This window comes from Fusarium keratoplasticum, chromosome 8 (assembly GCF_025433545.1).
Source record: "Fusarium keratoplasticum isolate Fu6.1 chromosome 8, whole genome shotgun sequence".
NCBI lineage: Eukaryota > Fungi > Ascomycota > Sordariomycetes > Hypocreales > Nectriaceae > Fusarium > Fusarium keratoplasticum.
The window spans coordinates 2,512,403-2,536,290 of NC_070536.1; the positions used below are offsets into that span (position 1 = coordinate 2,512,403).

Sequence of the window (23,888 nt, forward strand, 5' to 3'; positions counted from 1 at the left end):
ATTCCAACTGGCAAGAATCAAACGTCTTATATATATCAGTCAAAGGTAGTTTCATCAATGAACAAACACCAGCCGTGATTGGCGGACCATCTCAACTCTCCAGGTCCGAGTCCCGTTAATTCCGGCACGCGAAGCGAGTGGTGGAGTTATTCTCCGAGAGGCCCCAACCACCAGCGTCTCAGACTGATCCTGTCGCAGGTTCACCTCCGTTGATCGTCGTTCCTATTCCGGGATGTATCATGTTTCAAACGACGTTGCAGCCGTTTATAATACGAGGTTCGGTTGACTGAATGCCACGAATGACTTGGCGAGGTTGAAACATGGATGAGGCCGCCTTATCCAGGGCTCTGGGAACATTTACTGCTGATCCCATGTGTTTCAAGGACTTTGCAGGGATTTTTGAAACTAGGAGCCGTCTCGTCTCCAGTTGAGATGATTGTTTGTAGAACGATTTTGGTTCTCAATCATGGCATCCCCTGCCCCTGGATCACCGCATACGGGCTATATGACACCGAGGGCCCGAAGTCTATACATCCGCTGTTAGTCCTGGTTTCCACCAATGCTTGACAAGTCCGCCTTTTATAAACCTTGAATATGCTATGTAACCTGTCCCATGTGGGCTAGGAACATGTTCACTGAGAGACCGGAGTTCGAAGCTCAGGGCTCTTGACTATTCTCTTTGATTCTATTGGTTTGCTCGTATTCTTTTGACTATTTATTCATGAATGATCAATCGCTGTTTTGCTAAAGGGCGCAGAAGTATTCCGGAGAAGGACGAAATTTCCGAGCGGCGGTCAACCTTGATCCATGTATCGCTGAGGGCCCTAGCAGAAGAGACTCCATGGCACTCTGAATGGGACAGTCGGTGAGAGTTTCTGCTGTGCGGCAATCATTGTTCTTCGTAACAATCCTTCCCCAGTGCCTACATGAAAACACCACTGATCCTACATCTCTTAAGCCTTGCACGCTCCAGAGCTCTTGCACTTCGACTCCGTCTCTAATCTACAGAAACAAGACGCGTGAACAGGCACATCTGCTGCGGCAACTGCAGCTGAAAGCTTGCCTTCCAGTTCTTTGGCTTCAGACTCTCGACCCAGCGTCAACAAACACTCATGAACACCGTGGAGAGCCCAGACGTTATTCTCATGCCGCAGCGCACGGGGGAGAGTGTCTATCATGCCCAAATCGGCCATGTATACCTCGAGGGCTTTTTCAACATGGCCCTGCTCAAGCAAGAGGGCTCCATATGCGTGCCGTGTGGGTTGCATCCAGCCCCAGGGTTCATCGTAAGGGAGGTTATCCTCTCGATCGATGGCTTTGCGTAAATGCTCGTACGCAGCATCAAAGTGACCCAACCGGTATTCTAGCTCTCCATCCAACATAGCTTCGGCAACCTGAAGGATATCCGAACACGTGTTGTTGAAGAGAGTCCGTGATGGTGCTACCTTTTGAACGGCGTCCTGGAAAAGACGGCGTTGGTCTTCGGCTTCCTTGACTCGTCCCGACGCGGCAAAGGCCACCCCCTTCGCGTAGTGAGTGATCGCAGTGGTCATACAATAGAGCTGTTGATCCTCTGGTAGTTCAAGGTTGACAAGGTCCTCCCAGAGCCCAAACCTGATCAGGACATGAGCACGCAATGTGAGGAACGCCTCCAGCCAGTCTGCCATCGGGGGTGATTCCACCTGTAAAAGGCTCTTGGGCATGGATGATTCCAATCGCTCGACAGTCTCGATAGCGACTTGGTATTTCCCAGCAAACATGGCTGCGTAGACGCGGAAGTGGTAGTCATGCGCTCGGTACAAGGTGTAGAAGTTGATCGGTCCAGCCTGGGAGAGAAATCTTTCATCGGCGACGATTGCATCCGAGTTGGAGGTGATAGCCTGTTCGTACTGGCCACAGAGAACGTCGAGATGAGTTGGCATGTGGTGTAGGTGGCCGCCATCAGGAACGAGGCCTCGGAGATGGTCTGCGATGGGCAGAGCAGATTCGGGAGAAGGTGACATTTCCATGAGGTGGATGTACATGTGAAGCAGTCCAGGATGCTTCAACGCCCCGTCAAGAGTCAATGCGTGGTCAAGAAGGTTCTTCATCTCGATTGTTCGTGCCCCTTCGGTTGGTTCGCAAGTTTTTAGGTCCCACATGTTCCAAGGATGGAGGTTCATGACGGCATCAACGTAGAGGGTAATGACATCGAGGTCGTTGGGGAATTCCTTGTATACTTCCTCCATTGCATCGGCGAAGCCTTGATTCCAATGAACGCAAGCCTCGGCTCCTTCAGGCTTCTCTGCAGGATATCGGTACTGGACTGCTTTGATGAGAGCTTTCTCGACCGGGGTAATTCCATCGGTGTTTGCCTCAGCAAGCTTGGCTGCTTCATGGCCGCGCTGGACGACGGCTGCGAGATCTTTCTCGTCAAAGTAGCTCCATGGCTTGTTGTAGTTGGGACCGACGCAATAAGCCAGACCCCAGTATGCCATGGCGCAGTTGGAGTCAGCTTTGATGGCCCTCTCAAAGCAAGATGCTGATTCTTCATGATTGAATGCGTACGCCCAGATCAGACCGCGGTCGAACCAAGTTTGGGCTTCGTCATTGCGCGTGGTGATGCGACGATGGTACGACCCAAGGTCAAAGATATAGTCCTGGGTGGACATGGTGAAGCTCAAAATTGAATGCCGATCTTCAAAAATCGTCAGCTTGGCAATCCTCGCCTTAAATATTCAGCTCGTATGATAAGAAACTCGACGATGATTGTTCAGAAGTTGAACGCCGCCGACCTTCTCCGTCAAGCTTCCACTTTAGGAAACGCGTCCCCTCTTCGTGTTCGATTGCTGCAATTGGTTGGTCGGCCTTCTCCTCATCGGCGTCCCTCTTTCCAGCTTGCTTCTTTTAACAAACCATGCCAAACCGTTTTGCGCTGAAGAATAAGCGAGAGACCAAGCTCTGACGCAGATGCCAAACTCGAGTGTTGCCAAGAAAGGGAAGAAGAGGCCCAAGGTCAAGGGTGCGAGAGACACCGCCGCTGCTGCTTTCGTGGACGAGACTAACAATGGCTGATAGGATGCCACGAATGTGCTCGACGCCGCATTGATTGTGATCGGAATGAGCCCGAGTGCTATAAATGCCGAGCAAAAGGCGTCAAGTGCAGCGGTCTTGGAATCAGGTATCGCTTCAACGAGGGTGTGGCTTCTCGAGGGAAACTTGCTTACAAGCTTGTTCCCGACACGCTTTCATACAAGAAAGATCCAAGTCCAACTGCCAAAAAGGACGAAGAACCTTGTTCTCCCGATGACAAGGTTGTCGAGACAACGCCACTGCCGAAGTCAAATTCCCCTGATGCGGATAATCTAGCCGAGGATGAAGATATCGCAACAACTGACAGCAAACTTTGGGACTTGGACTGGGGGCTTGATCATATTGACGGGAGGACCCGTTTCTTTCTTCAGTATTGTAAGTGGAATTTCTACTGCTGGACCCGGGGCCCTAACATGCCACAGTCTCGGATCATATCGCCCAGATCACGGCCGTCATCAACCTTGGCTTCAATGGCTACCGAGATTTGGTACTTCCCTACGCCGAGCTCGACTCCATGATCAGAAAAGCCATTGTAGTCGTCGCAGAGCAACACCTTGCCTTGAAAACTAATAGCTGTGCCCCTTACTCACCTACATACGGCAGTCTTCTTCGTGATCTCGTTGAACGGTCGAATCAATGCCCTCCGGTTCAAGATGAGCTAGCCCAGACGGCGCTCCTCTTACTGCACATCAGAGAGATGATCAGTGGAAGCGACAACTTCAAGTTAATATATGGTTCATTACGCACACTTATCAAGAACATGGTTCTCGAGCAGAACTTGGAAAGCGAGAACTTGGTGCTCGGACGCTTCGTCAAGATCCAAATTCTACGGTGGGTTAGCATTGGCCGAGGCGGAATTTGAGGTGTCTGACCATTTGACAGGGTCTCTCTATTTGGGGAATCGCTCTTTGACGAGGCAAACGGATCCGAATTCCTCTTGACTCACGGCGAGGCATGCCTCGAGTTTCTGCGATTCTGTCTGAGGCTACACCCCGAGCATGAGGAGCTAATGTCATACATCTTTGATCTCATCACCATGGCCTGTGACATTTACGTCCAAAGAGCCACAAACAATCCCCCGATGCATCAGACAGTCCAATCGGTCGAGAGATTCAAGCAGATTGCAAACAAAGTCAACACATACGACAATATCATTGGCCGGCATCTTCTAGCATGGGCATACTTTGTCGTTGCAGCTGAGAGTTCTACAGACAGTCATCGCGAGTTCTTTCTCGAGCGATTGCAGACACTTCACTCTCTGACGGGGTGTGGCAACGTTCTCAGAGCCATAGAGCAAATTCGGGGATTCTGGGCTGTTCAAGGGACTACCAGGTGGACTCGACTTCTTGGAGGGCCAAATCAAGCATTAATCATGTGAAGTAATACCTGTGGGGAGGTAAATTGCCTTGAAGGTAAAAATAGGACGGGTGAAGATTGTTCAATGTTATTTAGCGACGGAGGTGCTATTGTGTATTTTGAATTTGGTCTAATTATCCGTTCAGAGACTCGATCTCGCAGATATAGTCTGCACTAATACTACACTCATTGCTTCTAACATTTACTTGGTGTACAGCTCTCGCAGTGTGTCAACCAACTCAACTATCCCCTTGACAGTGTCATCATCATACACAAAGTCTTTGTTAATAACTCCACCAGGCAAACCAGCCGTCGTCATGTCCACGAGTTCTTGCACATAGGGCTCAGGAAGCTGCTTCGCAAAGAACTCGGAAAGTTGATCTCTCTCGATGAGTTTGAGCTCAACTGTCTTGCCAATAACCTCCTCGACTGCCTTCTTCAGGTCAAGAGCGCTGTAGGATCTGGGCCCAAATAGCTTGAAGTAGTGAGGGCTGGGCTTCGCTGTCTCTGCGAGGAGGGAGTTTGCACAGATCTCGCTGATGTCCTTGAGGCTCACCTAGAGTAGAGTTTTAGTATGCAATTCAGAGCTTGAAAGGGGTATATCTCGTACCATGGGAATCTTGTGATCCGCGGGGGTGAAGATCGAGGTGATAACCGGCGGGTCTGCCCGTGCTTCCTCAAGCACAGAAGCGAGGTCTTCCTGGAAGTAGGAGGGCCTGACGATTATAACCTCTGGCACCGCATCCTTGAGAATGTTCTCAGCGATGTGGTTGAGGCGCAGGATACCCTAATTCCCGTCTCGTTAGTAATAGAAGTCAAATCTAGAAGAGTGACGTACGATGCCGTGATCATTTTGAGCACCGATCGCGGAAAATAGGAGAAGTCGCTTGACGCTGGGTGATGCCTTTAGAGCACTCTTGACGTTGTTTCCAGCACGAGTAGCAAACTCCCCCGAGTCTGTTCCGTCATAGATGGGCGGTGGGATGTAAAAGACGGCGTCCGAGCTACCAAAATCAAGGCCGGTGCCGGCCCCAACATCGCCCTGGACGGCTTCAAAGTTGGCGTTTTGAACAAACTTGGAGGGGGCCCTGGATGCGTCTCGATAGATTCCGCGGACGTGGGGCTTGCTCTCGGAGTTGAGAAGGACACGGATGGTTTCTCTGCCGGCCTTTGTGGATGCGGGGACAACAGTGATGTGAGGAGCCATGCTGAAAAGAACAGAGGATGGTAATTATATTACAGTGTGTTTTAAAAAGCACGCAGAAGGTTACTCAATTGAAATCTGAATGATAGGATGCTCATCCTTATATACCCGCTCATCTTAGTTACCTTTATGGCGTCAACCAAGTCAATCTGAGATACATGAGTCCGAAAGTCCGAAAATCTCATACAAAATGATTCATTTTACGTATATGGACAGACACATAGGACCCGAAAGACCGAAAGTCCGAATACAAGCCAAGAATTATGTTATTAACGATCCTTCGAGCTGAACTTGACCGTCAAGTGGCGGGTCCTCAAGGGTGGTAAGCAGTAAGGATGGGGCCACTCATGGGTGGTCAAGGGAGGAGGATTATAAATCAAATAATCAGTCTTGCGTCACCCACAGAATCTGGAAGAATTTTGATCTTCCTAATGAGCATTTCTTGATCCTTTTATTGGAGAAGATCTTTCACGTGCATTCTTCACAATGGCCACCCAGGATGCGGCGCTGGGTCTGGCTAAGATCCGGATTAGCTTAATTTTAAGGTTGACGTAGCTCATTGAGGTGCCTATTAATAGCTTTAACCTATCGCTCTATTTGACTTGCTTGGTCACTGTACCCTATTTCGACGTGCATCCTGGGTTAATATGTTTCAATTGGTATCGAGTATCAATCCTTAAGACGGTGATGGCGCCTCAGAAGGACCTTCGACAAGTTTGTGACGAAATAGTAGCCGGCCAGAAAACGATATCCTAATAGGAAAAGGTCTTCTATGCTTATCCTAGGTTCTCTTTACTTTACGTTGAGTTAGTATGGCTTGCGTTTGTAGTGCTATGTCTTATGGGACCTGATACCAAAACCGTGCCATTAACTGACATACCCATCCTTATGGGAAGAAGCCATACTAGTAATTGGTTTTTTAAGAATTAGAAAAAGGTCGTGAGCAGTTAGGTGAGGGCACGCACGCTCCCTCAATACAGCCACGGATAAGGGGCGGATATGTCCACAGTTAACTCTGTACCTATGGCGGATAAGGACACAGCGTCAATGCCGTCATACGCTTCAGGATGGTAACATGCGGATGATACCCGAAAACCTACGGCACACATCCGGGTGACTAAACACGACTCACCACTCAGAAGACGCCGGTTATATATGACCATCCCCGCCGTAAACATTTCCTCTTGTATCATTCAAGTGCATATCAGACGATTGAACCAGCTCGGGTGTATACTCCCGTTTGATCGTGAGAACATCAATCATGTCTTCGACTGCCACTATCACAACCACAGCCACTCCGCCAAGCCAGTCCAGCTTGAATGTCTCGACAGACAAGGATGGCAAGGTGAAGCGGCTGCAAAAGATTCCACAGTTTCCAACAAAGGAGGCAACAAGACGATGGCAACTAGAACAAATGGCTGGAGCCTTTCGCGTTTTTGCGAGACTTGGCTATGCAGATGGAAGCAGTGGTCACATTAGCTTGAGAGGTAGGCCACAGGATATGATCAGGCCTGTGATACACCAAGACGCCTAATACTAACGGCTGAGTAGACTCTGTTCAGCCAAACACCTTCTGGATCAACCCTTATGGCGTCCACTTTGGCCTCATCAAAGTGTCTGACCTCGTCCACATCGACGAAGAGGGCAACCGGATCGGCGGCGCAGACAAGCTTGTCAACAAAGCCGGGTTCATCATCCACGCCGCCATCCACAAGCGTCGCCCAGACATTAACGCTGCCTGCCATCTGCACAGCCCCTATGGCCGCGCGTGGTCAACCTTTGGCAAGCCGATCGAGATGATCAATCAGGACAGTTGCATGTTCTACAAGGATCTTGCCGTGTACGCCAACTTTGGCGGTGTCGTGTTTGCCAAGGAGGAAGGTGCCCGTCTTGCTGATGCGCTTGGTGCTACCAAGAAGAATATCATTCTGCAGAATCACGGTCTGCTGACTGCAGGGGGCACAATTGGCGAGGCTGCAGCCTTCTTTATCGCCTTGGAGAGGGCATGTCATGCTCAGCTGCTCGTTGAAGCAGCCGTCGCCCCTGATGGATCGCAGCTTGCCAAGACCTTGGTGAGCGATGAGGAGGCACAGTACACCAAAGACGGGACTGGGACTCCCGAGGTCATGTATCTGCAGTTTGAGCCCGAGTATCAGTATACGCTGAAAGAGAGTGGAGGCGACTTCCTTCTATAGTTCCAAGATAGTCGTGAACAAGACCCATTTTTTAACATATGTTCTGCCAAGCAAGTTACTCCCGTTCCTGCAGAGGTAGAAAAGGTATCAGGCGTAGGAGTTAGAAATATAGTTTTCAACACCCTTTTTTTAATTGCCATTGATGGGTGTCTTCTTTTGCGGGGTTGGAGCGCCCTAGACATATGCCAGTGCTGCAGAAGGGTGCCTCGTTGGGTCCAAAGTCTCGGTGACCGACTGCCACTCAGAAGAGGTATGAGCGATAAAAGAGTGTTGCTATAATGTATAGCATAGTAGCTGTTGGGAACGACCGAGAGCTGATAAGAAAAGAGGCCAAGACAATCCAAGATGGCGTACGGAGCAGAGCTGAAAAGGTCGTCACCAGCTGGTCAGGGTTATTCTTCAGCTATCCACGATCCATGCAACCCCGAGCTTCACACCAATTTGACAGGTCAGAAAAAGCAAAACGGCTCAATTATGGCAAGCCATATGATATCATAACACAGAATTGTAGGCCAGTGGGATCTTGGGACGGGCTTGAGCTGAGATACGCCAAGTGAGCTGGCATGTCTATCCCAGGAGGCCTCAACTCGACTCGGCCGGTCTAAGGGTGGCCAATAGGGTGAGATTTTCAATCAAACTTGAACAAGGGTTTGGAAAATCTCCCGGAAGAAGGCTGCCCAGGTCTGTTCAGGCTGCATGCAGGAGGCCCAATGGGTCGGCCTTCAGCTGCCTCGGTATCGCAATCTGGAACTGAGATACCTGGCCTGAGGCCAAAAAAAAAAAAAAAAAAGCTGACATACCCCTTTAAGGGAATAGACAACCTGCAGATTAAAAAGTTTCTCATAACCCTATCTTCCTCGCGCATTCTCCTCTTTTTGCCCTGCTCGCTCGCCTGGAGAACCTCTCAACCCCGGAACCTAGTCCAAAGACCCTTGGCAAACAAGATATCACACAGGATGCAGGCCAACAAAGGGGCCAGGCTTGGAAACCAGCTCACTGACATTCAACACGCGCTAGATGACGAAAAGTTTACAGCCAAGACGCCCCAATCAGAAATAGGCCACAATGACGACTTTGCGCCCGGAATTGAAGACATTGTTCGACAAGAGGATCATCATTCTCAGGCCCCTGTCAATAAAGAATCAACTCGGTCGAATCAAACATCTGCATCTTTCGGAACTGGGACTGGGGAAAACGACACAGAGTCTAGCGGCGGCTCCTCTACAAGGGACTATTCATCAAGCCATTCCAGCTCCAACCACAGAGACGACGTGAAGGATGAGGACAAATACGAACCCGGCGGGAAAGCTGAACTAAGGCACCTTTATGACACGAAGGAGAAAAACGTGGCCGGAGAAACGATCTACTCGACCAAAGTTCCGATTGCCAGTGGTGTTCAGCACAGGCTTGACAGGGCGCTTGGTGGAAGGGACGAGGCCAGGGACTTTGCTATCCTCCACTATCACAATGCCACCCTCCAGACAGACCGTATTGTTGTTCAGAGTCCCGAGCTGAAGAACTGTCTCGCAGATATATTCTCTGGATGCGCCAATATTGATGCGGCAGCCCCGACTATTGAGCTTCGGCCCCCCTTCATGGGCCTGGTGCAACGTTGGGATCGCTTACTCCTGGCAGAAAAGACCGCAGACAACGAAAAGTCAAAGGGGCTCCTCCAGCTCCTACGGAAAACCCTAGAAACGGAGCTGCATAGTTCTTTTCAAGCCTTTCAGGAGTTCCGAAAGACTCGCTACACCACCTTTCCCAACATTCTGATGGCATTCGTGCCTGGCGAGATCGTACTGAGATCTAAGGATGGTGTGCTTTCAGCCGGCATCCTGCAGCATGCGTCCATCGACAAAGAGTTTATGGGAGTTCTCGTATGCGTACTCCGAGTCCAGGTGTTGGATTGGAATGGGACGAGACTTGGGTACAGAGAAAAGACTTGGAAGATTGAGAGCTTTCAGGGATTCCGCAAGGCGACGGATCTTGATGCTTTCCCTCTCGCGGCTCATCCAGATCAAGAGAAAATCAAACAGCGTTTGACTGCCAGAGGAAGGACCTTTGAAGGTTTATGCGGCCAGCACATCAAAAACTACAATGGGTTGGTGCATTTAGAGTCCGGTTGGGAACCAGAGACAATATTTGTATGCGGGTTTTGGCTCTTACTATTGCGCTCATTACTTACTGGCTATAGATATCGGAGCGCATAATCGTCGACGCCAATGCCTTTTACAGGTTCCAGCACCATTCAGTTCCGAACCTAACAGAACTTGAAAGTGAGAAGGGGGGACAGGAGACGGATTCCCCTGATGCCCCTAGTGGCAGTCACACGAGGAGTCAACAGCAAACCGCCCTGACTGAAAAGCAGTGTATGTTGGCGGTACCACGCGTCAAGGGGTTTGCCCTCAGTATGAAGAAGTGGTTCGAATTTTCCGTCAGTGACATCACTCCTATCACCTGGAATGAGAAGCTGCTGGGCAACCTCGTCATCCCGGATGAAGAGAAACAACTACTTCTAGCCCTGGTTGCACATACTGCGAAAGAGGAGGATGGAGGTTTTGATGATTTTATAGAAGGAAAAGGTATTTGAAACCAACCAAGATTTCTATTTTATGTTTATCTAGGTATGCTGGGGCTTGTGCAACTTGGTGCTAACATCTTCGGCATCTAGGAAAGGGATTGATCTTACTTCTTGCTGGACCGCCAGGAGTGGGCAAGACTTTGACCGCCGAATCAAGTACTTATATTCAAGAACACTTTAGCCAGTTCAATACTAACTGCTAGTCTAGTAGCCGAAGAGCTCAAGAGGCCCCTATACAGGGTTGGGGCTGGCGACCTGGGCCTTTCAGACGATGATGTCGAATCTTCTCTGAAAGAAGCTTTCCATCAATGTTCGCACTGGAATGCGGTGCTACTCATTGATGAGGCTGATGTGTTTCTGGAGAAGCGATCTAGCGATAGGCTTGCTCAAAATGAGCTGGTATCAGGTTAACATACCAAAACTAGCTTTTCAGAGAGGACTTTGCTAACAACCGACTCTAGTATTCTTGACCTCGTTGGAGTATTACCAAGGCGTTCTCATCCTCACCACTAACAGAACTGAGGAGATTGATCCAGCTTTCGAGTCTCGTATCGATATTATACTGACTTACGATCACCTGAGCCAAGATGCCCGAAGGCAGATCTGGTCCAACTTCATCAACCGCCTACCTCCAGACTCTGTTGATCTTGGTAACGCGGACTTGGACAACCTCTCGCGGTGGGATATCAACGGGAGGCAGATAAAAAGCGCCATCAAGACTGCACGGATCATGGCAGCTAATGAAGGTGCACCCCTTGGTGTGCGCCATCTGGACATTGTGCTCAATATTCGAAGAAGAGGTTCCAAGGTTCTTGGTACGCAGGGCTAACCTCGATTCGCGGTATGGCAGAGCGTGAGGTCAGAAGGACATAGATGAAACCTCTAGGAGTAAATACACATCGAGAACTCAAAGGAGATAGCCAGTTATGTCTCACCGCTGGTCATAGTTGCAATACAAACCCTGGTGGTTCTGTTAACGAGAGAACCTATTCACATCTACGTATCCTAGAAAGGGTGAAAAGGAAAATCTAATGAGCTTTGGCTTCTGAGGCCATCGTGTTTTGAGATTTCGCAATGATCAAGGGACTCTATTGGGATACCTAGTCACAGATAAACACAAATCTAGAGGGATACACAGCTCCTTTGCTTCCCACAGAGACAGAAAGAAAGTCAGATAGTAGTAAAGGTGGTGCTCATCACGATCCTAGTCTTGAAACCCAATTTGAATATTAATACGACTTGATATGTAGACGAGGGGGTTGGAGCCTCTGATGCTATCAGCGTCGGTGTTGGCAACGTAAATGTAGAACGTGGGGATGGGCTCCACGCTGCTGGTGGAGCTGGAGACGCCGCTGGTGGTCGAAGAGGCTTGCGAGGTGCTTGACAGCTGCGTGATAGTCTCAGTCGTTGATGCGACCTCGGTGCTCGATGTGACCCCAGTGGTTGATGTAGCATCTTCGGTGGAACTTAGCGTGGCGACAGTGCTCGTCGAGGACGATGCGCCATCGGTTGTGCTGGATGGGACATTCTCGGTGCTGGAGAGGGAAGAGACAGATGGCAGGCAAGGCCCGGCTATGCTGCCAGTGAACAGCGACACGGCTGTGATGAAGCCGTAGATCACGCGCGACTGCATGGTGTCTTTGGATTGAGTGATTTTATAGAAGTTCTGTAAGAACAATAAGATGATGAATCCCCCATTAGAAAGAGAGACTTATATGACGACTGAAAGGGGTTTGTGTTTACGAGGCCCACTTTGAAATCGTTAGTTTCTGTAATAGTCTCGAAGATAGCCTCTCTTCGCGATGGGCAACCCGGCGCGAGGCGTCCTCTAAGGGAGGCGAGACTTATGGAAATAACGTCATGGCCCATGCTTCTGCGTATCTTGATCGAATAGATCCCCTGACGCAATATATTGCATATCAGTGGCGCTTTCAGTCCCTCGGGGTTTGTCACTCTTCTGTTCTCCCAGTTTCAGAGCTAGTCCTCAGCCCCAAGGCAGCTTTGTCCAACTTGATTAGCCGAATGCGATTAGGATCCGTCGCCCTTGAAGACTATGGTCTAAATAATCTCGTGGCAGAATGCCAACAGTAGACAGATAAAGAGTGTTATTAAGACTGCGCGTTTCTTGTGTTTAAGTGGTGATTTGGCAGAGATAGGTTTACTGCCAAGACAACCCTGAGTTGAGCGATATCTTGCCAAGGATAATATGAAACCTACAAGCTCAGTCAGAAGTAGTGTTATTTGAAACAGCCCTCACTCCTTTCAACCTCTTCTCTTGAGCTTTCGAAATGTTAGTTGTCGCAACTCTGATGTCCCCCATAAGGGCTAAATACTTGTATTCGCCTGCAAACACTTTGACTTCGAAGGCCCTGATACCAAGTCTTGTATTTGACTATCCAGCCATAGCTGTCCCGGCCCAACATGGTGATGGCATGAGTGCAGTTCAGAACCTGTATTTACAACCCTTCAGGTTTCGTGGTCTAACGGTCATGACTGCGGATTCTGATTCCGCCAGCGAGGGTTCGACTCCCTCCGAGACCTTTCATTTCGCACTTCAAGGTGCCCATCCCAAGAGAATGGCATGCTTGATTGCTCAGCTTTTTGCCTCCAGATCATGTAGAGGTAGACTCTGAGTACACGGTTGTCCATAGGGAGCCGTAGCTCGACGGATGTATGTAAAGCCAATGCTTTGGTGGAAAGTGGGCGTGGGAGGCATGTGGAGCTGATAGAGAAGAGATTTGAAGGTCAAGTTGAGGAGGCAATTGGTTTACTTCCAACGGATATCTATTCAAGTTGAACTCATAGCTCGTGTATAGGGTCAATACATCAGGCAGTGCGACTGCGTGAGAAGTAATAAGCTCGGCGTGGTTTCTTTTTTAATAGCTTGTACCACTTACACTGCATCTTGCTGCTGATGGGGTAAGGCTTGTGAAACTCGTCTATGGCTAATAATTATTTTCAACCAGAGCTGTCGTAATCACTGTGAGATTCCTGTACGCCTTCTCGCTGTGATTCCCCCATTAGGTAGTACTACCACCCTAAGCCTATCGTGCTGAATATAATGATATACAGGCCATGATACGCTGGCCTTGGCGAGATGTATGTCCTACCCGCCTTGTGATACTGGCCTTTTTGGAGGAGAAAGGGGTCCACGTCAGCCCGAGACTTGCTTGGAAAAAGACATAAAGGATACCGCCCCCATTAGCCGCCCTTGGGAGCCTTCAACCAACTCATTAGACTGTTCTTTAAGCTTTTAAGAATGGATCATACACCCAGCCACTTCTCTCCTGCACATGCCAGTGCCAACTACCAGCCTGTACCATACGAAGAGACACAAGGCCACGGGGGAGAAGAGAGTGAGCAAAATGACCTTGGAGGCCCGACAACGAGTGAGCCTGACACTTCTGAGAACGAAAATGCGGATCCCCAAGATGGTGAAATGCCACGAATAGAGCGACACGGCCTCTGCTTGGCTACAATCCTCGGAGATGTGGCCGCCGTTGCGTCACCGATTGCCTTCATCGTCTTTACAGTCATGGTTTTGTGCCTCGATGGCTCAGAGGCTAGCGAAGCTTCGTTTGCCAAATGGAACAATGCGACCACCGTGGTATGTGCTCCTTGTAACGGGAGAGTCATAATGACCTGGCTAACACTTCTGACTAGCTTGGCTCACTGTTTCCCATCATCTTTGCTTCCACGGTCGGTCGTTTCGTATACGAGGTTGCGCGATGGAAACTCGAGCAGGGAGCCACCCTTAGCACGCTAGAGCAGCTCCTAGGAAGCCAGACAGTTGGCTCAACCGTTTTGATCCATGCCAAGCTCTGCGCCATGAACCCCCTGGCAGCCGGCCTGCTCTTCATATGGATCTTTTCACCTCTGGGCGGCCAGTCTCTGCTGCGTATTCTCGGCTCACGTCTAGAGCCCGTCGTGCAAAATTCAACCATTGCTCACTTTGACTCGGACGCTGCCTCTATTCTGGCCCGTGGGCCAATAGGTGGGCAAGAGTTCGGGATTATTGACGATGAGATCAGATATCTAGGAAACTGGCACAGTGCGTTGCTCCTAGCTCCAACGACGGCCAAGACAGACAGCATGGATCTCTGGGGAAACGTCAAGATCCCCTTTCTGTCTAAAGATATGGATGGTAGTGGCTGGAGCCAAATGTCTTGGAGCCCGGACCCTGAATACTTCTCCTCGCTCGCAGGATACCCGGTTGCCAATGTGTCAATGGGCAACTCGACCTTTTCTATGCAGACCAGCTACCTTCAACTTAATTGCTCCAAGTGGCAACGTACCAAATGGCAACCTGGTTACCACAGTCCAGTGATTTCACAATACTCTGCCTACAACATCACCCGTTTGGAAGATCGTTTCCCTTGGGAAAACGTCACCTATCGGAACGGGACCATCTACGGGCCCCCCCGCCAGGCAGATAACGACATCACGGACACCATGCCGATGACGACATGGAACTTCGGCGTTGATCGATTCGTCGACTCCTTCTGGCTTAACAGCTCACACTTGCTCGACAGGCTCTCCTGGGGTGGCGTGGAATTAAGAAAGTTCACAAGGCCCCTTATTTTCGAGAATGAGACGGGGATCAAGTCAAAGCTTGCAAACCTCTTCTTCCTAGCTGTAATAGAACCAGCGAGGAGCTCTCTGGGACCCTTGATAGTTGGAGCCGAATGCGAGATCAAGCAGAGATACGTCGAGTCGCGAGTAAACTGCTCCCAAACAGCCCGACAGAACTGCACCGTGGTGGCGCAGCGCCCTTCCAAGCGGCGGCACGCGTCTGAGGACATTTCACATTTATCATTCCCCTCTATTCTTAACTGGGCCTCTCTGGGACTACCAATAGCAGCAGGGAGAAGCAGTTCCGGCAAGGCGGACCTGTCTATGAAGTATCTGGCCGACTCAAAGTCAGGACACACCGTTCAGACCATCTATCTGGACGCATTCGAGGGGGTGAGTGATGCATTGTTTAGCATCCGATTATCCCAGTTGTTCAATACATATTTCGTCCTCTCGCAGACCGACATGGGGACGCAAGGAATGATGGACGGCATGCAATTATTCTCAGAAAACGTCACGGAGCCGGCCCAGGTGAGCACCTTAGTCCAAATATACACAATATCCAAGCCCTGGATCGCCCTATGCTTCGTGTCATGCATCGTACTGCTCTGCAGTGGTGTGCTCAGCGTGGTCTTTGCCCACCTTGCCGACGGCCCCGAGATTCTCGGTTATGCTTCGACCGCCGTGCGGGACTCCAAGTTCCTCGAGTTGTTGCCCGAAGTTGGAGGTATGGCGGCAATAGATATCACGAGGATGATGAGAAGCGAGCGACTCCGATATGGGATCACGCACCTAACGAGAAAGAGGAAGCGGTTGTTGGGAGTTGGCCATGAAGCAGAGACGGAACAGATCAAGGAGAGGTTCGATTCAGGGGTATAATTGAGACATGTAGAGCAGAGTCTTGGTGGATAGGCCTGGAAGACGAGTAATATGATCCCGGGTTCTTTCTTTTCCCAGCCCTAATCCCACCTCTCAGTTGGCATATCAGTTATTATCAGGTATGAGAAACCTCGTTGCTGTGTGATGATTTCCTTATTCATCACCTTCATCAACCTTGACAATGCGCTGGGTGGCCGTCTCCGTCTTGTGGAATCGCCAAGGGCGAACCTTTCTCTCAAACAACTCGTCCAACTCAGCAGGCGAGCGACTGTACCAACGTTAGAGTGAGATCAACAGAATGGCGGAGTGAACAAACCTGGCAGTTTCGGGAATCAAGAACCACATGGCGATGGTGAAGGGCAAGCCCAGTCCTGCGTAGAACCAGCCCGTCTTGAGACCCCAGTTCCACTGGTTGGTGTTGACCATGTAAGGAGTGAGGACGTTCATGACGACGCCGGCAACACATGTCGACGCAGCGCCGAAACCAGCTGTATAGGGTCTCAAGCGCTGAGATGAGATTTCACCGATAAAGCCCCAGCCGGTGGCACCGTTGGAGACCATTCCAAGGTCTAGCAGTTTGTGAGCGAGCGTCAATCTTAGAGGCACTATCACTTACTCCAAAGAACCGCAAAGACAACCATGAGATAATTGGTGGCAGAAACCTGTGGCACAACTCCGAGGATGCCAATAGCGGCAGTTGAAACCCAAGAGAGAGTTGTGCCACTGCAAGAAAGTCTACGACGACCGACCCAATCCGCGGCAAAGACCAAGGCAATACCGGCGGCGACATTGATGCCGGAAGTAATGCAAGTGTACTTGAAAGGATCAGAGATGCCAGCTTGCTGGAAGAAGTAGCTTCCGAATGTTCCAAAGAGGGTGAGGCCGATGAATTGCTGGGTAAGAAGAGTCCATAGCGCAATAAGAGTGCGTAGTCCGTCTGTGCCCTGGAAGATGGCATACCACTTTTCACGGCGCTGATCGGCAGCGACAGTACGCTCGTGGTCAATCGCCATAGAGAGGAGTTGAAACTGCTGATCAACATCGTAGTCCTTGACCCCGTGGTTAAGGATTCGCAGGGACCTCTTGGCTTGTTCATGCTTGCCTCGACTGACGCACCAGGCAGGCGATTCAGGAACGAGAAGGTAGATCAGAATCATGAGACCGATCTGGGCCCATTGGGTATAGATGGGCGTGAGCCAGTTATGGCGGTCGGTCTGGGAGAGGACCTGCAAGGCGACAGGCGCCATGAACTGGCCCACGGTGAACCAAAGACTATAGCTCATGAGTAAACCGCCACGGATTCGAATAGGCGCGACCTCGGAGATGTAAGTCGGAATAGTCGACTGTAAACATCCCACACCAATACCCGCAAGCAGCTTAGCAATCAGCCAAACCTCCCATCTCCGGGCCAAACTTTCGCACAGAACGCTGCAGGCGAGGATGAACCAGTACCAATACATGGCAACCTTGCGGCCGAAACGGTCGGACACAAAGGTCAAATGGGTCATGCCGATGATCTGGCCGACCGACATGATGGAGCTCCAGCCGGCGAGGATGTCGGAGGCGAGGAAGGGTTCGCCGGCATCGTTGAGCTTTGTGGCGAATTGGTGGACAAAGCCTGGGTTGGCGATTATGTTGCCATTGATGCTGTACATGTTAGCAGGGTCGGGTAGCAGCTGTGGAAGGCTTGTAAATACCCAATCTGGTAGCCATCGGTAGCAGCACTAAAGGTGACTGCGAAGCAGATGGCGGCGTTGACCTTGAAGGCCTTGACAGTCTCCCAAAGAGAAAGAGTCTCGTAGCCAGAGATGCCCTGACCTTTGGAGGCAGCGTCTAAGGCGAGGTCCTTGCGAGTGATGCCATGTTCGTTGTCAGCCGGGTTGTCGTGCTGACTGACGTCGGGCTTTGCCTCGATGCTCTCACGAGTCATTGTGGGTACTATCACGGATGATTCAACGAGTCCCGCTCAATAATGCGTCCACATTTCAACAGATGGGAATAGCATCCTCCATTTATACAGCCTCAACATGAGCAATGCCAACCAGCTTGACGCTTGTTCTACGCGCCAAGACCTTGGCGATCCTTGGGAAATAGGACGACTCCTTGCTGTTTACGGACGATACCCCAGGCCTAACCCCAGGTTTCCAGCGAGTTGGGCATGCTCTCACGAGTCATGTTCCCCAGACTCGAGAGACAAGGCGGGGAGGAGCGCGGGGCCGAGGTGACTATTCTGCATGGGTATGGCATCGGCAATGGCTCTCGGAGAGGTAGAAGAAATGAAGATCGCTGTGTTAACGTTTGGTCGGCATGTCAATCCACCGAAGCAGCGCGATTCATGATGGTTGTTTCGGTGAGGACAGAGCGGAAGGGCAGATACAAGAGCCCACGTTCGCGCCCATCTTGACCGAAGAAGAGATCATCCTCTATCCAGTTTGAGCATCCTCTTCGCTGTGTACGTGATCCTGCGGGTTTATCAGCTTCAAAGCCATCCCGTAGTTTAACCATGATCCACCAAAAACATCCTCATCTGACCATACATTACCGTATCAGGCAATGTGAAGCGTTTGCGGAGAAGGATAGAGCCCGAGAACTGGGGACAGGGATGGAGACACTTGTAACCTTGAGATCCACTACTAGTTTCGAATAATTGGCGATTGGCTGCTGTCTCAGAAGGTCGCCGTTTCGGGCTATCATAGGCCGACCTAGCATGAGGGGTTACCTTGATGCTTAAACGATGACGCTACATTAATCGTTCTCAAGACGATAATTCGGCATCGATTCAACCGATACAACAAGGTCCGACTTCCACAAAGAACAGAGAGTGAACTTTAGGCTAAAAGAAAGAACTAGAAAATATATCCCGAGGTCGTCCAAACTATCCCCCTCCTGGACTCCAAGTGCCAGTCAATGTAACCCCGCTTCACAATGTCCTCCCTCAAGGTCGTCGACATTCGCTTTGAGCATTACCGCCCGGAAAACACTCTGGGCGTACATGAGACCAAGCCTCGTATCTCGTGGCGATTCGAAAATGCACCCGAGAACTTTACTCAAGAAGAGTATGAGCTTCAGCTGAGCAAAATCACCCGAGGAGAGACTGCAGAGGTCTGCTCCGTCAAGAGGACATCTCCCGACTCACAGCTGGTTGCTTGGCCGCACGAGGAGTCTATTCAATCCCGCGAGATATACTCGATCCGAGTCAGAGCCCGAGGAAAGGGACAATCAGAGCCCACAGCATGGAGCCAACCCGCGACTCTGGAGGCGGGCCTCTTTGACAGAAAAGAATGGAGCAGCAAGCTCATCTCAGCACCCTGGTCAGACGACAACAACGACAAGCCCCAGCCTGCAGACTTGTTCCGCAAAGAGTTCAAGGTGGAAGCAGATGTTCAATCAGCAAGACTCTACATCACAGCCCAAGGCATCTATGAAGCCGAGCTCAACGGGAAGCGAGTCGGCAATTACTTCTTGGCTCCTGGCTGGAACTGCTACGATTCGCAGTTGAACTACCAGACCTACGACGTCACTGGACTCCTCTCTTCAGGAGAGAACTGTCTGGGTGTGCACGTCGCTGAAGGCTGGTATAAAGGCCGACTCGGATTTGAAGGTGGCCAACGCAACATCTGGGGCTCTCGCACCGGTCTTCAAGCGCAGCTTGAAGTGCAGCTCAAGGACGGCACCACTTACACTATCGTGACGGATGAGACTTGGACAGCTTCGCAAGGACCAATCAAGCTGGCAGAGATCTACGATGGAGAAAAGTACGACGCGACAGCAGAAATTCCCGGCTGGTCTAGTCCTGGTGTTGCTTCCGGAGACTGGAAGGCCGTCGACATTCTCCCCCCGATTTCCGAGTCTGTCACTCTTAATGCCGGTTTCTCTGAGCCTGTACGAAGAATTGAGACAGTCAAGCCCACTAAAATCATCACAACGCCTTCTGGAAAGACTGTCCTCGACTTTGGACAGAACCTGGTTGGATACATCCGCATCAAGTCCATCAAGGGACCCCGTGGTCATTCCGTCACCATCTCTCACGCCGAGGTCATGGAAAAGGAGGAGTTGGGAATCAGGCCCCTTCGTTTTGCCTCAGCTCAGGATGTCTACACCCTCAAGGGAGACGAAAAGGGCGAGTCATATGAGCCCCGTTTTACCTTCCACGGCTTCCGATATGCGCAGGTCGATAACTGGCCGTCAACTGAGGATAACCTGCTGGATGTGCTAGAAGCTGTCGTCTGCAACACAGACATGGAGGAACAGGGCACATTTGCATGCTCAGATGACAAGCTCAACCGACTCTTTAGCAACGTCCGCTGGGGTATGAGAGGCAACTTTGTCTCCATCCCAACAGACTGCCCCCAACGCGATGAACGTCTGGGTTGGACAGGCGATCTCGCTCTCTTCGCCCCCACAGCGACTTTTGTCTATGGATGCGTTTCCATCTTGAGAGACTGGCTGCAGGACGTGTGGGCAGACCAGAAGAAGCAGAAGGGCATTCCTCCAATGGTGACGCCCAACATCCTCAGCTACAACAAGTTCTGGGGAAACCCGTGGCCTTGTGCCATCTGGCATGATGTGACTGTCCTCGCGCCTTGGGCTTTGTGGGAGGAGACGGCGGACCCGACTGTCTTGGCGGATCAGTTTGAGTCCATGGAGACATGGCTGAAGTGTATCCCTCGAAACAAGACAGGCGCAACTCACCTTTGGGACTCCAACTCGGCCCAACTTGCTGTAAGAATTGCCTCCTCAAGTTGACATGTCAGGACTAATTGTTGATAGGACTGGCTTGATCCCACTGCACCCCCAGACGCACCTCACAAGGCTCAGGCAAACCCCCATCTAGTCGCCGATGCCTTCCTCGTCCGTAGTCTCGACTTGGTAGCCCGCGTCGCAGAGATCCTGGGCCGGACTGAAGATGCTGCGCGCTACAAGTCTGAAGCTGCCAGCGCCCGTGCCGAGTTCAGGGGCGAATACGTAACGCCTAGTGGCCGTATCCTGTCAGAGTGCCAGACTTCTTACTGTCTCGCTATCTGCTTCGACCTGCTTGAGTCCCATCAGCTCGCCCGTGCTGGTGAGCGTCTGGTCGATATTGTCCGACGCAACAGCTTCTGCGTCGGCACTGGATTCGCCGGTACGCCATTTATCTGCGAAGCTCTCACACGAACCGGCCACAGTAACGTCGCCTACTCAATGCTACTAAACGAGACATGTCCGTCCTGGCTATACACCATCTCCATGGGTGCCACAACCATGTGGGAGCGCTGGGACAGTATGTTGCCCGATGGCACTATCAACCCAGGCGAGATGACGAGCTTCAACCACTACGCTTATGGTGCCGTGGCCAAGTTTATGGTCGAGCGCCTGGCAGGTCTCCAACAGTTGGAGTCAGGCTGGAAGAAGACGAGAGTGCAACCTGAGATCGGAGGCGAGTTCAAGTGGGCGTCAGCGCAGCACCTAACGCCATACGGCATCGTCTCAAGCTCCTGGAACCTGAAGGAGATAGAGGGCGAAAAGGGCGCATTCACTCTTCAGGTTGACGTGGTCGTTCCGCCAACCACTACGATGGAGGTTATCCTCCCTGCACCCGAGGGCCCAAAGACCGAGGTTGTCGGATCCGGCAAGTGGTCGTTTAGCACTCGCTACGAGAGGAACTATCAGTGGCCAGTCAAGGCTATTCCTTCGACACTGCCTGGATTAGCCCCGGAGGAGTAGTTGAGCTAGTCTCACGAATGAACGACGTGGCTCGAGGGGTTACGGTCAAGATACCATGTCTAGTGACGACGCTACGTTGAGGCTGTATAGATAGACCATCCCTGTACCTGCAATGCCCCTCGAGACGCTATATCTAGAAATTCCTTGCCATACAAAAAGTAGTCAATTCAAGGAGCATTGCCACAAGACATTTCTACTCTTCGTGAGCCGTGAATCCTTCTCCAATTGAGGCAGTGAATTACTTACTCCATCTCAGAAAGGATCATCAGCACTTCTCCAAAACAAGTCCCACGCGCCGCCCAGTTCCCAGGTAAGCTGACGAACTCGCTTATTTGGGCGTCAATCGCTTGTAGCCTCTCAGGCCGCTCAATCAGACCACCGCCTTATAGGGCAGGGACTCCATAATTGTAGCCGCAACTTATAACCGCCTTGGTGTGTCGAGATGCATGTCAGATCGAGATTCGGAAGAAAGGCTTGAAACGCGTCACTGGACTTGGATATGTGGGATTGTGGAGATATAAATTTGAAGTATCGCCTTCTTTCAACTGGGTGTAAGGAACTTGTATTCTCTACTGGAACTCCTCATCGACAGGCGTGGCGAAACAATAACTACCGCATACTCATTCCTCAAGTTTCACCACGAACATTTTACTATGACGCAAATACAACATGGCAGGCGCCTTCTGCCTTCTCTCGTCGACGAAATCGCCGTATCTGATCCAGACCGAGTCTTTTACTCTGTGACAAAGACCAACAATCCCGCCGACGGATTTCAAGACATCAACGCCAAAACCTTTGCCCGGGCCGTTAACAGATGCGCCTGGTATATCGGGAAACACCTCGGACGTGGCCAAGACTTTCCAACACTGGCATTCATCGGTCCCCAAGATGTCGTATATGCCATCCTCACGCTCGCCTGTGTCAAGACGGGCTACAAGCTTCATCTGCTTTCGCCGCGAAACCCTCTCGAAGCAAGTCTGTTCCTTCTAGAGGAGACCGATTGCAAGACTTTCCTGGCCCCTCCGAAGTTTCCTTTGCCTATCGTGGGACAACTCATTCAGACACGTCGTATGAATGTCCTGGAAATGCCCGCATTGCAGCATTGGCTAGAAGACGGGCCCGTGGAGCTGTACCCTTTCACCAAGACCTTTGAGGAGGCGAGATCAGAGCCGTTCGTTGTTTTGCACACTTCTGGCTCAACCGGCATGCCCAAGCCTCTGGTTCAAACACACGGAACACTCGCGACATTGGATGCATGCACACAACTGCCATCTCTAGGCTTTCCAAACACGTATCCCTCCATGTGCGCTGGATCTCGCGTCTACCTGGCCTTTCCCCTTTGCCACTGCGCCGGTATCTGGATGCTTCTCCCCGGGTGCATCTATGCTGGCTTCACGGTGGTTCTCGGGCCATTCCCTCTTTCCGCGGAGACTGCCAATGCGATCCATGTCCACGGCAACGTGCAGCAAAGCGCCCACGCGCCCTTCATACTAAGCGATCTCGCAAAGAACCCCACGTATCTAGATAACCTCAGTCGTTTGGATCAAGTTACTTTTGGAGGAGGATCCCTCCCCAAGGCAGTAGGGGACGCCATTACCGCCAAAACAAAGCTGCTTAACTGTCTTGGAACGACCGAAAGCGGTGCCCTTCCCTCTCATCTCCTCGACAAAGAAGATTGGCAATACATGAGCTACAGCCATGTCGTCGGCTCAGAGTTTCGTCAAATCTCGGAAGACCTATACGAGCACTTCATCGTCAAGGACCCAAAGCTCGACCTGTACCAGGCCTTCTTTCAGACATTCCCCGAGCTGGACGAGTGGCCTATGAAGGACCTCTACGCAAAACACCCGAAAAAGGAGAATCTTTGGCTATATCGGGGACGTACTGACGATGTCATTGTGTTCTCTAGTGGAGCCAACTTGAACCCGATTGAGATGGAGAGCATCATTGATTCCAACCCTGCTGTCAGCGCGGCATTGGTCATTGGCACTGGGTACCCTCGATCAGGTCTGCTGGTCGAAGCTGTCAATCCCCCGAAAAACGAAGAGGAACGGAAGAGTTTGGTTGATACAATCTGGCCGTCAGTTGAAGCTGCAAACAAGCCGATTTCTCTGAGCCGCAGGATTCACCACGACATGATCATCTTTACATCCGCTGACAAGCCTATGCTAAGAGCAGGCAAAGGAACTGTCCAGCGCAAGCTGACGGTAGATGAGCATGCATCCGAAATTGAGGCCCTCTACAAGGCTACGGAGTCACTGGGCGTTGGGTTCACCTCCGACTGGGTTCGTGAAGGGCACTAAGTTAGAGTGGGTTGTTCAACTCC

At 51.0% G+C, this 23,888-nt stretch overlaps 10 protein-coding genes across 10 annotated transcripts; 6 read left to right on the top strand and 4 right to left on the bottom strand.

The window, feature by feature from the left end:
- Positions 1 to 953: 953 nt before the first annotated feature.
- Positions 954 to 2,651, bottom strand: NCS57_01058200 (uncharacterized protein; the record flags this gene model as incomplete). The annotated part of the gene is made up of 1 exon (XM_053060323.1): positions 954 to 2,651. One exon carries the CDS (start codon positions 2,649 to 2,651, stop codon positions 954 to 956), a length of 1,698 nt encoding a protein of 565 aa, XP_052910717.1.
- A 298-nt stretch (positions 2,652 to 2,949) lies between these two features.
- Positions 2,950 to 4,450, top strand: NCS57_01058300 (Zn(2)-C6 fungal-type domain-containing protein; the record flags this gene model as incomplete). The annotated part of the gene is made up of 4 exons (XM_053060324.1): positions 2,950 to 3,001; positions 3,058 to 3,447; positions 3,495 to 3,903; positions 3,955 to 4,450. 4 exons carry the CDS (start codon positions 2,950 to 2,952, stop codon positions 4,448 to 4,450), a joined length of 1,347 nt encoding a protein of 448 aa, XP_052910718.1.
- Positions 4,451 to 4,630: 180 nt separating this feature from the next.
- On the bottom strand, positions 4,631 to 5,635 carry NCS57_01058400 (uncharacterized protein; the record flags this gene model as incomplete). Its single annotated transcript, XM_053060325.1, has 3 exons — positions 4,631 to 4,984; positions 5,039 to 5,215; positions 5,267 to 5,635. The coding sequence occupies 3 exons, from the start codon at positions 5,633 to 5,635 to the stop codon at positions 4,631 to 4,633; spliced, it is 900 nt and encodes a 299-aa protein (XP_052910719.1).
- Positions 5,636 to 6,893: 1,258 nt separating this feature from the next.
- Positions 6,894 to 7,827, top strand: NCS57_01058500 (Aldolase-II domain-containing protein; the record flags this gene model as incomplete). Its single annotated transcript, XM_053060326.1, has 2 exons — positions 6,894 to 7,119; positions 7,184 to 7,827. 2 exons carry the CDS (start codon positions 6,894 to 6,896, stop codon positions 7,825 to 7,827), a joined length of 870 nt encoding a protein of 289 aa, XP_052910720.1.
- Positions 7,828 to 8,681: 854 nt separating this feature from the next.
- On the top strand, positions 8,682 to 11,237 carry NCS57_01058600 (AAA domain-containing protein; the record flags this gene model as incomplete). Its single annotated transcript, XM_053060327.1, has 5 exons — positions 8,682 to 9,971; positions 10,022 to 10,409; positions 10,499 to 10,564; positions 10,617 to 10,814; positions 10,870 to 11,237. Exons 1-5 carry the CDS (start codon positions 8,784 to 8,786, stop codon positions 11,235 to 11,237), a joined length of 2,208 nt encoding a protein of 735 aa, XP_052910721.1. The 5' UTR covers positions 8,682 to 8,783.
- A 375-nt stretch (positions 11,238 to 11,612) lies between these two features.
- Positions 11,613 to 12,041, bottom strand: NCS57_01058700 (uncharacterized protein; the record flags this gene model as incomplete). Its single annotated transcript, XM_053060328.1, has 1 exon — positions 11,613 to 12,041. One exon carries the CDS (start codon positions 12,039 to 12,041, stop codon positions 11,613 to 11,615), a length of 429 nt encoding a protein of 142 aa, XP_052910722.1.
- A 1,626-nt stretch (positions 12,042 to 13,667) lies between these two features.
- Positions 13,668 to 15,859, top strand: NCS57_01058800 (uncharacterized protein; the record flags this gene model as incomplete). The annotated part of the gene is made up of 3 exons (XM_053060329.1): positions 13,668 to 14,015; positions 14,072 to 15,373; positions 15,440 to 15,859. 3 exons carry the CDS (start codon positions 13,668 to 13,670, stop codon positions 15,857 to 15,859), a joined length of 2,070 nt encoding a protein of 689 aa, XP_052910723.1.
- A 153-nt stretch (positions 15,860 to 16,012) lies between these two features.
- NCS57_01058900 (MFS domain-containing protein) lies at positions 16,013 to 17,789 on the bottom strand (the record flags this gene model as incomplete). The annotated part of the gene is made up of 4 exons (XM_053060330.1): positions 16,013 to 16,127; positions 16,176 to 16,428; positions 16,476 to 17,506; positions 17,557 to 17,789. The coding sequence occupies 4 exons, from the start codon at positions 17,787 to 17,789 to the stop codon at positions 16,013 to 16,015; spliced, it is 1,632 nt and encodes a 543-aa protein (XP_052910724.1).
- A 995-nt stretch (positions 17,790 to 18,784) lies between these two features.
- Positions 18,785 to 21,562, top strand: NCS57_01059000 (Alpha-L-rhamnosidase; the record flags this gene model as incomplete). Its single annotated transcript, XM_053060331.1, has 2 exons — positions 18,785 to 20,581; positions 20,630 to 21,562. 2 exons carry the CDS (start codon positions 18,785 to 18,787, stop codon positions 21,560 to 21,562), a joined length of 2,730 nt encoding a protein of 909 aa, XP_052910725.1.
- Positions 21,563 to 22,215: 653 nt separating this feature from the next.
- Positions 22,216 to 23,865, top strand: NCS57_01059100 (AMP-binding domain-containing protein; the record flags this gene model as incomplete). Its single annotated transcript, XM_053060332.1, has 1 exon — positions 22,216 to 23,865. One exon carries the CDS (start codon positions 22,216 to 22,218, stop codon positions 23,863 to 23,865), a length of 1,650 nt encoding a protein of 549 aa, XP_052910726.1.
- Between the last annotated feature and the right edge of the window lie 23 nt (positions 23,866 to 23,888).